At 51.5% G+C, this 14,353-nt stretch overlaps 2 protein-coding genes across 2 annotated transcripts in view; one reads left to right on the top strand and one right to left on the bottom strand.

Annotated features, from left to right (window-relative positions):
• PLEKHO2 (pleckstrin homology domain containing O2) overlaps window positions 1-2,342 on the bottom strand; it is a 20,886-nt gene extending 18,544 nt beyond the window's left edge. Inside the window, exon 1 of the mRNA XM_007450711.1 lies at window positions 2,331-2,342. Within this exon, the coding sequence (XP_007450773.1) occupies window positions 2,331-2,342 (12 nt within the window). The remainder of the gene's footprint in view (window positions 1-2,330) is intronic.
• Window positions 2,343-12,686: 10,344 nt separating this feature from the next.
• Window positions 12,687-14,353, top strand: part of PIF1 (PIF1 5'-to-3' DNA helicase) — a 7,674-nt gene continuing 6,007 nt past the window's right edge. Inside the window, exons 1-2 of the mRNA XM_007450709.1 lie at window positions 12,687-12,735; window positions 13,437-14,013. Coding sequence (XP_007450771.1) covers window positions 13,456-14,013 — 558 coding nt within the window. The 5' untranslated portion in view covers window positions 12,687-12,735; window positions 13,437-13,455. The remainder of the gene's footprint in view (window positions 12,736-13,436; window positions 14,014-14,353) is intronic.

The raw sequence follows: 14,353 nt of genomic DNA, 5'->3' as shown, positions 1-14,353 counted from the left end.
GAAAGAGACACACATCTCGGCCCAGAGAAGAAGGAAAGGCACAGAAGGTACCAAAGACCCTAAACTCTCAACCCCTTCACTACAGGATGAGAAAGTGCAGGCCAGAAAGGGTCGAAGATTAGCTTAAGGTCACAAAACCAGTGCTGCGACAGGACACTGCCCTGCCTCTCTCTAGATGTGTTAGGGCAAAGGAGCAGCCTGGTGCCACTGGAGGCCAAGCCAGGGAAAGGCATGACTGAGAGGAAGAGGGGCAGAACCCCAGGGCGGAGATAGAAAAGCCTGAGTCCAGCTGCAACAATACCTCACACTGAGAGCTGAAGCTTTCAAAGCTTTTGCACATAAACCATAGCATTTCTGGACTGCCCACCTCCCTCATTTTATAGATGGGGAAACTGAGGCCCTGAGAACACAAATGGTTAGATGCCCCATGCCCAGACCTGCACTTCTGCACCAAATCTCAGGCTGATGGGGACTACCAACCCATTGCATGGAGGAGGTCACTGAGGCTGAGGGGGCTTGGCATCAGGGTTCCTGGGGCATGGGGAGGAAGTTCAAAGCCAGGGGAGGACTAAAAGCAGCCATTTGGGAGTGAGGTGATGAGGCCAGCCTGGGGTCATGGGGCAGAGCAGACAACTAAAATCTAAGAGGTGTTTTAGAGAAAGAAGGAGGGGCACTGAGGCCTGGAGAAACAAGAGGAAGTTAAGGGGAAAAGAAATGAGAGGAAAAGAGGGATGTCAAAGGGGGGGGCGGGGTAGGGAACAGGGAGCCCCCGGCTGTGTGGGGAGGTGGTGGGCAAGACCTTAGATAGCCCGGATGTGCGGGGAGCTTTTGGCATCTGGGAGTCAGTAAGTGGCAATGTTAGAGACTCAGGACCAGAGGGAGTACAGGGCTGGGCGGACCTCCAGACAAGCCATTGGCCCAGGAGGCCCCAGGAGAACTTCCCTTAATTGGGGGCCAGAGCAGATCAGGAGATGGAGTAATCCTGTCCCAAATCCCCTGGGAGAAGGAGAGGGGCCACAGCCAGACAGCCCAGCCCTCACAGCAGGGGTGGGGAAGCCCCACCCCTGTCAGCAAGAAACCACAGCCAATCATAGTGGCCTGAGTTTGCCCCCTATTTCCACCCACTCTGAGAGAAGGGGCTACAATCAGGACCCGGGGAGGAGACCAGGCCCTATATTTTATAGAAGAGGAAATGCAGGCTTAGAGGGGAAGTGAGTTATCTACCATCCCACAGAAATGCAGGGCCTGGCCTGGAGGGAACTTTGACAGATACCCCAGCTGGCCCTGGGCAGTGGTCCCAGGAAGCAGGGAGACCAGCACTGATGGGGACACAAGCAGCCTGGTCCCCAGCTAGCCAAGGTTGCCCCAAGAGTGAAGGTTTCATCTTTCCTCCCCACTTATCCAGGCAAAGACACATCTCCTCCCCTCAGCCTGGGAGGGGCAGAAGCTGAGACTCCTTGGGGGGCCAGAAGCAAAATCCTCTAGCCACAGCAGGCCCCTCTCTAGTTTATGTATTCCACAGTCACACATTAAGTGCTGGCAGTGTGCCTGGATGAGGGGGTTACTGAGAGAACTGAGTCTGCAAGTAAACGGCAGGGGTCACAGAGTGTCTGACCCCACCCCAGACCAAGAGGGTCCTGAGGGGGAAGAGGTTAGGCTCAAGGGGCATTGCTGGTCCAGCTGCCCAGCTCCTTCCTCCAGGGAGTCAGCCCTCCAGGGATGTGGGAAAGGCAGGGGCAGGGATCAGCCCCTACAAGGGCCTGACACCCAAGCAGGGGAGAAGGTAGACTCACAGGGAAAAGGGGACTCACAGGGACTTAAACAGGGGAGAAAATGCAACTTTTCCAGTCCTGTGGCCACCAGACAGGGTCACAACCTCAAGATTCCTTGAGACAGGGACTCCAGAACCCACAGACCCACCACAAAACACACACACACACACACACACACACACACACACACACACACACACTGTGCCCTAAGGATCCGACGTGGACGGCACAGGGAGTCAGTGGTAACCAGGGTTCGAGCCCAGCAACCTAGGACACTTTCAGCAAGTCATCAAACTGACCAGAGCCTCAGTCTCCCCATCAATCCAATGGGAACAATAACAACCACCATGCCCATAGTTGGTGAGAGAAGACAGAAATAATGAAGGAGGATGGGTCTGCGATCCCTACCCCCGCCCCTGCTCATCTCATTTGCCTAGGCTTTGCCTGGAGACCCGCGGGAGAGGGGCTGGCTGGAACAACGGCCTGAGCCAGGGACCCCAACCGCCGCGAGGGTCTCAAAGACCCCATCCCAGGTCCCCCGACTGGCCCGGCCCTCACCTCCTCTTCCATGACGAGTCCGCTGAGGTCCGGCCGCTCGACCGCTCGGCCGCTCACTCCCGGCGCCGCGCGGTCTCCGTTACCTCCATCCACCGCCGGCCGGGCGGCGGCTCTGTGCGTTCTGTCCCGCTGGCTGCCGGGGGCCCAAGAAACTTCGGGGGGGCGGGGCCGAGGGCGGGGAGAGGTTTCCGGGGGCCGGGGGCGGGGCCCGAGGAGGGGACTAGCGGGGCCCCGAGGCCCTGGTCTGGGGCGGGAAACTAGGGCCTGGGCCGGGCTGAGGGAGGAGCCTGGGCGGGGCCGGGCGGGGGCTTCGGGACTGGATGGAGGAGCCGGAGCTGGAGGAAGACGGGGGTGGGGTGGAGGACCGAGCGGAGAGAGGTTTCCCTGACTCGCGGAAGGAGTGGGACTGGAAAGGGATAAAGGGTGTGGGGCACCGGCAGGGGGAGGGGGAGGGGGCTTCCGGCCAGAGGCAGAGGCGAGGGAAGCGGGCGGGGTCCGAGGGCGGGGCCGGGGTGGGGCAAGACCGAGAGAGCGCCCGAGGAGGTGGCGGCTTCTGCATTTCAGGTCTCCTGACCGGGTGGGCTGGGGTTGCCTGACCGGGCCAAGTCGGCCTGGGCGGCCCAGAAATGGGGGCATCCAGAGAGTCCTTCTTTCCTACCTGACGCTAGGGTAGTGGCGACTACCTGGCCCTCTTCTCCCTGGAACCTCCTGGCAGGGCGGCGCCTGGAGCTCGGATCCCGTCCGGAGAGTCGTTTAACGGGAAGACCTGGGGTTGAGAGTCTGGACTCCAGGGTCCGTTTGGGGGAGGAGGTCTGCCTCTGACTCTCGGGGGTCCTCAAATGCAGTGTTCTCCTGCCCTTGTTGGGTATTGCTCAGAGCCGTCCTCCTCTGGTTCCTATATCTGAGGGCCCCGCCCCTACCCCATCCAGCACTGAATCTTGCAGCCTTGACAACCTTGACGAGAAGTGAAATGTAGGGACCAGATAATGGTGTTAGTTATACCTTGTAGTCTCACTTTACACTTAGAGAATCAGAGGCCTAGGGAGAGAAAGTGCTGGCTACGTCCCAACCTCCAGCACGGTCCTGTTCCCTCCACACACACACCTCTTCCCTCTTAGCTCTCTGGGTCAACCCTGCCCAATGCCTCTGCAGGAAGAATTAAGTGCGTGTGGAATCAATGGTGACCTCCTTTGGCTCTGGTTGCCATAGTAGCGGCTGTACCAGTTGACCCAGCTCCCCTTTCACTGCCTTCTGCTGGCCCTCAGGCTTCCAAGTCACTTCCAGTCAGCATGGAAAAGGGCAGCCTGGAGCTCCAGGGCCAAGGGGAAAGAAGATGGAGTCAGACTTCTTCTTCATACCTGGGCCTGGGTTCCTTTATCTAAAAGGATGAAGAAAATCCAGCCTGGGAAACTGAGAAAATCAGTATACATGACAACAACCTCTTGTGGCCACCACACGGTTTTATTCCCTCAACTTGCAGAGCTGTGCAGCCGTTGTACCTTGTGCCTGAGGACTCAGAAGATCCTGTATCTGGAAACTCATGTTCCGCCTGCTGGAGACCAGAGCCCCTGGGGAATTCATGTTGTTGCACAGAAGCAACTCACGGTGGGTTGGGGGTGAGATCAGTTTTGATATCCAGGCAGCTCTGTCCCTTGAGAGTGAGCCACTGATAACCACTTTGGTCTGTTTCCCCACTCAGCCCATATTGGCCCTCTGGTTGTTGCCTCCACACCACACGCATTTTTTTCATCACAAATATTTTATTTGCCTTGATTATTCGTCAGGCCCTACACTAATGGCTGGAAGATAATGGTAGGACCCAGGGTCCCTGTCCTTTTTCAGGAGAGAGAGGCATGTAAGCAGAGAAAACTATGTGTTAAATGTGAGGATAAAGGCATAGAGGAAGGAAGGGCACTAAAACCGGGACGGAAGGAACAGGCATTCCAGGCAGAGCAGACAGCGTGAACAACATGGAGGCATGGAGGCATGAAAGAGTATTGTGTGTGTTTGTGTGTGTGTGAATAGGGAGGCCAGGCTGGAGAAGCAGACAGAGCTCAGTGTAGAGAGGACCTTGAAGCTGTGTTGAGGAGACTACATTTCAACCTCAGGCCAATGGGAAGTCACTGAAAGTCTGGGGCTATGGAAGGGATGGAGTCTATTTTGCATATGTGCCATTTAATCAACAAAGTTTACTGAGTGCCTCTGAAGTGGGGTGTTTTCCAATACTTCATCCTGGCATTTATCTGTTCACTCAAAAGAATTTGGGGCATCTCTGTTATCTGCTCACTGTACTAAACTCCTCACAAAAGTAGGTACCCATCCATGAAATAAATAGAATTTTTATCCTCATTTTACAGATCAAGAATCCAAGGCTTGGACCTGTTTAAGGTCTCTTGACTGGTAAGTGGTGGCCCAAGGATTCAAACCTCTCCTGACTCCAGTGCTCTCTCTAAATGATGTGTTTTGGCAGCATTGTGTGACCAGGCCACAGAAAGGCCCAGGCCCTGGCTTGTAGAGCTGATGAACCAGTAGGAGGGTAGACACGTCCTGAGAAGGGTACATGGTGTGTGCTGAGAGCTGGTTCCCAGAGGGGCTGGAGTAACTAAGTTGTATTCTAGCAGGGTTCGATGGATGGGGGAGAGGGGGTGCAGTGGGAATTTAGGAAGTGGGAACATCTCACAAAAGTAAGAACTTGTGAAGACCCTGACTTGTTAGGGGACTGTAGGCAGATTTCTGTGGTCATATGCATGTGATGTTGGTGGGGAGTTTGGAAAGATGGCACCAAGGAGGCAGCAGGAGCTAGGGCAGTAAGGGCTTTGAGTGCTGACCTGAGAGATTTGAAATTCCTCCTGCAAATATCTGGGGGCCACTGAAGCAGTGAAGCAGGGCCTGACATCATTTTCATTCTGAAACCTCATTTTCATAACTGCTGCGTGAAGAATGGTGACAGGGCAAGAGAGACATGGAGACCCATTGGGTCAGAGATTGTTACAGAAATCCAGGTTGGAGGTGACAGAGCTTGAACCAAGCCAGTGGTTATAAGGATATCAGGAGCAGATTCAAGAGATAGTAGAGATAGAGGGGTTGGGACTTGGAGAGAATGGTTTCATTATTCATTGATAAATATCCATTCAATAAATATCTGTTGAGAGGCTACCATGTCTCAGGCACTGTTCTAAACACAGGGCACAAAGCCATAAACATGACAGGGGTGATCTCTGCCCTCTTGAAGCCGGAAGAGAGAGATGATAGGCAAATAAACAAATGACCACGATAACAACAGAATGTGATAAGTTCTCTAAGGAAAGTAAACAGGTAATAAAATAATAATTGGGGAGCCAATTTTAGATATGGTGTGAGTAGTGGGGGGGAGCTTTTCCACAGAGTGGAAATTTCAGCTGAAACCTGAAAGATGAGAAAGAGACAGTCACCAAAAAGAGGCAGACAGTCACAGTGAAAGGTGGAAGATATTTCATGCAGAAGAAAGAGCAAATGCAAAGCCTCCGGCATAGGGTCTTCAAGGAACACCAAGAAGGCCAGTGTGACAGAAGCATAGTGAGTAAAGAAGAAAGTGGTAGATTTGAGATGACAGAGGAAAAAGGGGAGGGAGTTGGCCTCAGGCTATGGTAAGAACTGTGGATTTTATTCTAAAAGGAATAGCCTGGGGAGGCATTGAGAGCTTTTAACTAGAGCAGTAGCAAAATCTGATTTATGTGTTTGAAAAGATCCCACCTGCTGCTGTTCCAGAGAAGAGATTGTAGGAGGACCAGAGTGGAATCTAGGAATCCAGTGAGATTATGAGACTACTGCTGTAATCCAGGGGAGAGCTGACAGGTTGCTAGTTCTAGGTGGTGGGGTGGAGGTTGAGGGAGTGAATAGATTCAAAATACATTTTGATAACCTATAATGGAAAAGAATCTGAAAAAGGATATGATATATATATATATATATATATATATGAATCACTTTGCTATACACCTGAAATACATTTTAAATCAACTATATTTCAATTTTTTCCTTATCCATGTATCTGTTGGTGGCCATTTAGGTTGCTTCCATGTCTTGGCTATTGTAAACAGTGCTGCTATGAACACTGGGGTGCATGTATCTTTTTGCATCAGAGTTTTCTCCTGATACATGCCCAGGAGTGGGATTGCTGAATCATATGGTAAGTTTATTTTTAGTTTTTGGGTTTTTTTTGCGGTACGCGGGCTTCTCACTGTTGTGGCCTCTCCCGTTGCGGAACACAGGCTCCAGACACGCAGGCTCAGCAGCCGTTGCTCAAAGGCCTAGCCACTCCACAGCATGTGGGATCCTCCTGGACCGGGGCACGAACCTCCGTCCCCTGCATCGGCAGGCGGACCCTCAACAACTGCGCCACCAGGGAAGCCCTATTTTTAGTTTTGTAGAGAACCTCCATACTGTTTTCCACAGTGGCAGCACCAAATTTACATTCCCACCAACAGTGTGCATTCTCCACACCTGCTCCAGCATTTGTCGTTTGTGGACTTTTTAATGATGGCCTTTCTGACCGGTGTGAGGTGACACCTCATTGTAGTTTTGATTTGCATTTCTCTGATAATTAGCGATGTTGAGCATCTTTTCATGTGCCTATTGGCCATTTGTATATGTCTTCTTTGGAGCAATGTCTATTTAGGTCTTCTGCCAATTTTTTGATTGGGTTGTTTATTTTTGTTGTTGTTGTTGTTGTTATTACTGAGTTGTATGAGCTGTTTGTATATTTTGGAAATTAAGCCCTTGTCAGTCGCAATCTTTGCAAATATTTTCTCCCAGTCCATAGGTTGTCTTTTCATGTCAACTATACTACAATTCTAAATAACAAAACAAAACATTTTGGAGGTAGAAACAACAGGTTTCGATGGTAGATTGGATGTGGTAGGTGAAGAAGGAATCAAGGATATGGTATGGGTTTATAACTTGAGCCAAAAATGGAGGTGCCATTTACAGAGATGATGAAGACAGGAGAAAAACAGGTCTATATGGTATTGGAGAAGGAGATTAAAAGCTCTGTTTTGGAGAGAGTGAGTTTAACATGCCATTTAGGGGCTTCCCTGGTGGCGTGGTGGTTAAGAATCCGCCTGTCAATGCAGGGGACACGGGTTTGAGCCCTGGTTCAGGAAGATCCCACATGCTGCAACGCAGCTAGGCCCGTGCGCCATAACTACTGAGCCTGCGCTCTAGAGCCCGCACGCCTAGAGCCGGTTGCTCCGCGACAAGAGAAGCCACCCAATGAGAAGCCCACGCACTGCAATGAAGAGTAGCGCCCCCCCCACCCCGCTCACCGCAATTACAAAGAAAGCCCATGCGCAGCAACGAAGCCCCAACACAGCCAAAAATAAGTAAATAAATAAATAAATTTTTTAAAAAACATGCCATTTAGGCATCTGTATGGAGATATCATCAGGAGGACAAATGGCAATACAGTCTGGAGTTCAGGGGAGAAGGGCAGGCTGGGGTTATAATATTGAGAATCAGCATGTAGCTGATAATTAAGCCATGAGATTGAAAAAGATAGGAAAAATGAAAGTCCTCCCACATTGAGAGGTCTGGTTGAGGGAAAGGGATTAGCAAAGGAGACAGACATGAAGCAGCCAATATGTAGGAAAAACGAGGGGAGTATGTTGTGGAAGTTAAGAGAGTATTTCAACGAGGTATAATCAGCTGTACCAGAGGTTCAATAAAATGAGTGTCAGCTGCCCAAAAAAGAAGCTACACGAGGTGAAGTGCTCTGGAAGCTGGAAGACCGCGAAACACCCTTTCAGCTCCTCTGCCAGACTGTTGTAAGCTGAGGGCTGTAAAGGTGGAGAGGGCAAAAATACAGCGAGAAAGGACCGCAGGGGGAGAGGAAGGAAGGGGCTGGTTCTTTCAAGTATCAAATGAGAAAACGCCGAAAGTGCAATTAGTAAACCACCTAGTCCTGTGCTGATGTCGTCGTTATTATTAGTGAGCTGGGGACTGGACTGAGACCGCCAGTGGGAGAAAGCAGATAAGACGTATAGAAAGAGTTCTGGAGGAGGAAATTTCATAGTGAAGAAAACCCGTTCCTCCTGACAGCTTGCGTTAAAACCAGGCTTTGGATTAGGCGAGGAGATCGGGAGCAGTGTTGCGCTTCACTCGGAATTGACCCCTCGGCGGCAGCAGCGAGCAGAAGACCCGCGGATGCGAAGAGGGCCCAAAGCCCAGAGGGAGGAAGTCCGGCCCCAGATGTGAGGAAGTCCGGCCCCAGATGTGAGGAAGTCCAGCCCCAGATGTGGGGAAGTCCGGCCCCAGATTTGAGGAGTTCCTCTGCCTCCGCCTCCCTCCTCCATCGGCCAATCAGGATCCAGCTGACGGCCGGTGGCGCTGGGGCGGGGAGGAGGGCAGAGTCTGAGGACCGTTAGTCTATAGCCCGGCGGTATCTAGCTTTCCTCCGACTCCTATCGCTCCAAAGACTCACTGTTAACCTGGTGGGCAGAAAACCACTTTGGAAAAAGCTCCTGCAGCTTCATATAAAACTAAATTATAAACTCCACGACCAGCAATTTCTCACCTAGGAATTTATTCAAGAGAAATTAAAGCATAAATCCCAGAAAGCCCAGATCTCCATCAATAGGAAAATGGGTAAACTGTAGTATATCCATACAATGCAGTATTACTCAGCATTAAAAAGGAACCAACTGGGACGTCCCTGGTGGCTCAGTGGTTAAGAATGCGCCTGCCAATGCAGGGGACACAGGTTTGAGCTCTGGTCCGGGAAGATCCCACATGCCACGGAGCAACTGAGCCCATGTGCCACAACTACTGAGCCTACGCTCTAGAGCCCGCGAGCCACAACTACTGAGCCCGCGTGCCACAACTACTGAAGTCCACGTGCCTAGAGCCCAAGCTCTGCAACAAGAGAAGCCACCGCAATGAGAAGCCCGGGCACCGCAATGAAGAGTATCCCCCGCTCGCTGCACCTAGAGAAAGCCCACGGGCAGCAACAAAGACCCAACAACGAAGACCCAATGCAGCCAAAAATAAATAAATAAATTTATTTAAGAAGAAAAAAAAAGGTAAGCATAGGGACTTCCCTAGTGGTCCAGTGGTTAAGACTGCACTCCCAATGCAGGGGGCCAGGGTTGGACGCCTGGTCAGGGAACTACAACCCGCCTGCTGCAACTAAGACCTGGTGCAGCCAAATAAATAAATAAATTCTTTTTTTTTTTTTAAAGATAAGCATAAACTCTAGTTAATTCTATGCATGTTGAAGTGTTTAGACGTGAAATGAACTGTTGTCTGCAACTTTGAAATGAATAACAAAAAAATGGATTGACGCTCGGTGCTTTGTGACCACCTAGAGGGGTGGGATAGGCAGGGTGGGAGGGAGACGCAAGAGGGAGGAGATATGGAGATATATGTATATTTATAGCTGATTCGCTTTGTTATAAAGCAGAAACTAACACACATTGTAAAGCAATTATACTGCAATAAAGATGTTTTAAAAAATGGATTGATGAATGGGGAGATGGATAGATGGTTAGATGTTTTAAAACAAATACAGCAAAATATTAATTGTAGAATCTTGGTGGTAGGTATATCGTGTTCACTGTGAAAGTTTTTCTATCTTTCTGTATATGTTGGAATATTTTCAGAATAAAATGTTTGGGGTACCAGGGGCTGAGAGGAGAGAGGAATGGGGAGTTGTCTAATGGTTGTCTAACCATTGTCTAATGGGTACAATGTTTCTGTTTCAGAATAATGAAACTTTTCTAGAAATAGAGGTGATGGTTATACAACATTTGAATGTACTTAATGAATTGTACACGTAAAAATAGTCAACGGGGTAAATTTTACGTTATGTATATTTTACAATTAAAAGAACCTTGGGGGCTTCCCTGGTGGCGCAGTGGTTGAGGGTCCACCTGCCGATGCAGGGGACGCGGGTTCGTGCCCCGGTCCGGGAGGATCCCACATGCCGCCCACCGGAGCGGCTGGGCCCGTGAGCCATGGCCGCTGAGCCTGCGCGTCTGGAGCCTGTGCTCCACAACGGGAAAGGCCACAACAGTGAGAGGCCCGCGTACCAGGAAAAAAAAAAACACTTGAGGGAATTCCCTGGCGGTCCAGGGGTTAGGACTCGGGGTTTTCACTGCAGGGGGTGGGTTTCGATCCCTGCTCGGGAGCTAACATCCCGCAAGCCGAGTGGCGAGGCCAAAAAAAAAAAAAAAAAAAAAATTGAAAGCCAAAAGAAAGAAAATGTTAGGGGAAAATTCATGTAGAAGCCTCCATGCTTTCTCTAGAACTGGTCTGGGGTACTACACAGAGAGAAGCGAGAAGGTAGCCGACAGTGTGAGTGTGCTAGGCCCACTGAGCAGAGGGTAGTGGGAAGAGAGAACACAGGCTTTGGAAATAGACAGACATGGGTTCATAATCCCAGCTTTTGCTTTCTAGCTTATGATTGTATTTGTTTCTTACTGCTATAGCCGCTGTAACAAATTATCACATATTTAGTGGCTTAAAACAACACAAATTTATTATCTTACAGTTCTGGAGGCCTAAAATGTGTTTCACTAGACTAAAATCAAGAGCTGTGTTCCTTCTGGAGAATCTAGAGGGGGATACCCACTTCCTCACCTTTTCCAGCTTCTAGAAACCTCCTGTATTCTATGGCTTGTCTCATGGTCCTTTCTTCCCTTTTCTAGGCCGGCAGTAACATCTTCAAATAATCTTTCTCCCTCTGTCTGTCTCTCCCTCTTAAATATACACATACACACACACACACACACACACACACACACACACACACACACTTCTGCTTCCTCCTCATTACATCTCCTTCTCTGACTCTCTAGCCTCCCTTATAAGAATCCTAGTTGGGCCTACCCAGACAACCCAGGGTAATCTCCCCATCTCAAGATCCTTAATTTATCACATCTGCAAAGTCCCTTTTGCCATGTAAGGTAACATATTCACAAAAGGAATCTGGGGATTAGGATGCAGACATCTTTGCAGTTTGTGGGGGGGTGGGGCGGGGGGTCATTATTCTGCCTACCACAGTGACATTAAAAATTTTCCTGTGCCACTAGTACTCATATGTCAAGACAACACTTAAGAGGAAAAATATTTCTCATGATTTTTTCCTAACAGTTTTATTGAGATATAATTCACATACCATACAATTTAAAGCAAATAATTTAATGCTTTTTAGTATAGTCACAGAGTTGTGCAATCATCACATCTTCATCTTTCTCCATTTTTAAATATGAGGAAACAAAGGCTTGAGACATTAAGGAAACTTGCTTAGAGTAACATCTGACTGGCAGGCCTGGGGCAATGCACTGGCTGTCAGGAGCTGAGATTCCAGTCCAGGGCTGGACTCCCTTCACCAAGTTAGACCAGTCACCTGGGAGCAGTGTGGTGTAGCAGTTAAACTAGCAGGCTTAGACTTGGGTTCAAGGCTTTGTTTTGCTATCTACAAGCTATGTGACATCTGGTAAAACTTCTTGGAGCCTTGGTTTCCTCATTTGAAAAATGGGGGCAATTCAATAAATGAGCAGGCTGACTCACCTGTAAGATGCCTTCTAGCTATGTCATTCCAAGATTTAATGAGGGAGGAAAAAGATAATTAAAAATGAATTCCCTAAGCATTCAGTTCAATGAGAGAGATGCGAATTCCCTGAAGACAGTGGCCCACACACTTCCCTTGTACTCTCTGAGCACCTGGCCACAGGTCTCAAGAGTTCCTCACTGACGGGCCTCAGACACATGGGAAAGACAAATGCGTAAAATGATGGTTACAGAAACAGATAAGTGTGTAAAAAGCTGTTGGGGGCGGGGTGGGCAGCGAGAGCAGTAGGCCATGTGTGTGTGTGTGTGTGTGTGTGTGTGTGTGCGCGCGCGCGCGAGGGTTTGGGGGGGTCCGCCCAGAAATGGGCAAAGGTCCTGTGAGTGTAAACAGAGATGAGAGGGATCAGAGGCAGCTCTTCCGCAAGGCCAAGTTCAGCCTTAGTGCGAGGGCTAGAGAGGAGGGAGTGTGCGTTGGAGGTATGGTTCTGAAAATAAACCTTCAGAGACGCGATTGGTGACACAACACCACGCGCGGCCCCGCTGCAGTCCCCGCCCCCTCCCACCACACCCACTAGTCCGCGCGACTTGGTATGCTCCGCCACCACAATAAGCCTCCTTCCTCCGGCTTGCTATTGGTACAGCCCAAGCCCCGCGAGTTGAAACCCAAAGAAAGACACTCCCGTTGTCACGCCCGCTGTCTCTGATTGGCTGGAAAATTTAAAGATCCGGCCGGTGATAGGGTGATTCTCTACACCCAGTATTTGAAAGTTTCTAGTGTCCTACTTTTGACTGCATGCCGACTTTGTTCAGCTTGTTCGCCCGAGTGCTGGCGCAAGTGAGTGTTCACCCGATCCTAGAGGTGGGAGGCAGAGCGCCTGCCTCTTCAAGGGGTCCCTGCCGGGAGGGTGCGTACGAGTGGGTCAGACGGAGGGTGAACGGAAACCCGGACGCCAAGGTCCCTCCGCGATTTCCCTAGCCAAATATTTTCTACCCCATCCCACCTTGGAGATGGGAAGCGCCGGGGCTTCAGAATCACACAAGCCCTGACTCCCACCAGCCGTTGTGGCCTCTCTCAGCCTGTTTTCCACTTCTGTACACGGGGAATAGTGAGACCTGCTTGGCTGCATATAAACCAGTGAACGTACCTGGAAGACAGAAGGCGCTGATTACATGTCAGTCCCTTGCTTACCTCCACACGTGAGAGTCCCCTGCTTCCTGGGGCGGCGGGGGGAGACTCGGGATTCTCGTGCCCGCCCTGAGTCTCTTGGAAGCAGTCTTCTTTTCTGCTCAGGAGATCCCTTCTTCTGTGGCCCTTGTCGGACAGGCGAGGTTCCCCAACCCTGGGTGTACTTGACACTGCCCATCCGCCGCTCTGGAAATTATTGTGTAGGAGAGAAATTTCTAAGAGAATTTCCGGTTCGCCCCAGGACCCTTTTACCTTTTCCGTGAACTCCTTGTGTTACCAGTGACAGCCCCGGGACCCTTTGTGGCCATGACCCTGCTCCCCGTCCTGACCTCTATACCACCTGTGATGACCCCTGCGCTCCGGTCTTTTTGCAGACCTGCAGAGCTGGTGGCGATGCTGTCGGGCACCCAGGCAGTGGCAGCGGAATGCGCGGACGCGGAGCTGCGGTGCCGTGTTGCTGTGGAGGAGTTGAGCCCGGGCGGGCAGCCGCGAAGGCGCCAGGCCCTACGCACCGCGGAGCTGAGACTGGGTCGTAACGAGCGCCGCGAGTTGATGCTGAGGCTGCAGGCGCCCGGGCCCGCGGAGCGGCCGCGGTGCTTTCCCCTGCGCGCCGCGCGCCTCTTCACGCGCTTCGCCGCGTCCGGGCGCAGCACTCTGCGGCTTCCCGCCGACGGCGCTCCCCGGACCGGCGCCGTGCAGCTGCTGCTCTCCGACTGCCCCCCTGACCGCCTGCGCCGCTTCCTGCGCACTCTGCGCCTCAAGCTGGCCGCGGCCCCGGGTCCCGGGCCGGCCTCCGCCCGCACGCAGCTGCTTGGCCCGCGGCCCCGCGACTTCGTCACCATCAGCCCGGTGCAGCCCGAGGAGCTTAGGCGCGCGGCGGCCACCTGGGTCACGGACTCCACGCCGGTGAAGCAGCCCACGGAGCCCCGGTCCGGGGCCAAGCCCAGCACCGTGAGGACAGGAAAGGGGGGGACGCCTTGGGGAGTGGGTGTGCCACTGAGACTGAAGAGACCGAGAAAGTCCAAGTGTGGGGGGAAGATGGTGGCGGTATTCGAGATGGCTACTGGTTATCTCAGACGAGGTGCTCATCAAACTTCTGAGAATGGCAGGAATATGGGAATTGTGCATGTTTCTCATGGTGCAATCCCGGAGACTGAGTAACGAGACTAGGAAAAGGGGGCCAAGGTCACATTAAAAGAGAAAGCAGAGGGCTTCCCTGGTGGCGCAGTGGTTGAGAGTCCGCCTGCCAATGCAGGGGACACGGGTTTGTGCCCCGGTCCGGGAAGATCCC

The sequence above is a fragment of the Lipotes vexillifer genome, unplaced genomic scaffold (assembly GCF_000442215.2).
Source record: "Lipotes vexillifer unplaced genomic scaffold, Lipotes_vexillifer_v1.1 scaffold1019, whole genome shotgun sequence".
Taxonomy (NCBI): Eukaryota; Metazoa; Chordata; class Mammalia; order Artiodactyla; family Lipotidae; genus Lipotes; species Lipotes vexillifer.
Note: the sequence above shows the minus strand (reverse complement) of the source record. Positions and strands in the feature narration are given on the sequence as shown.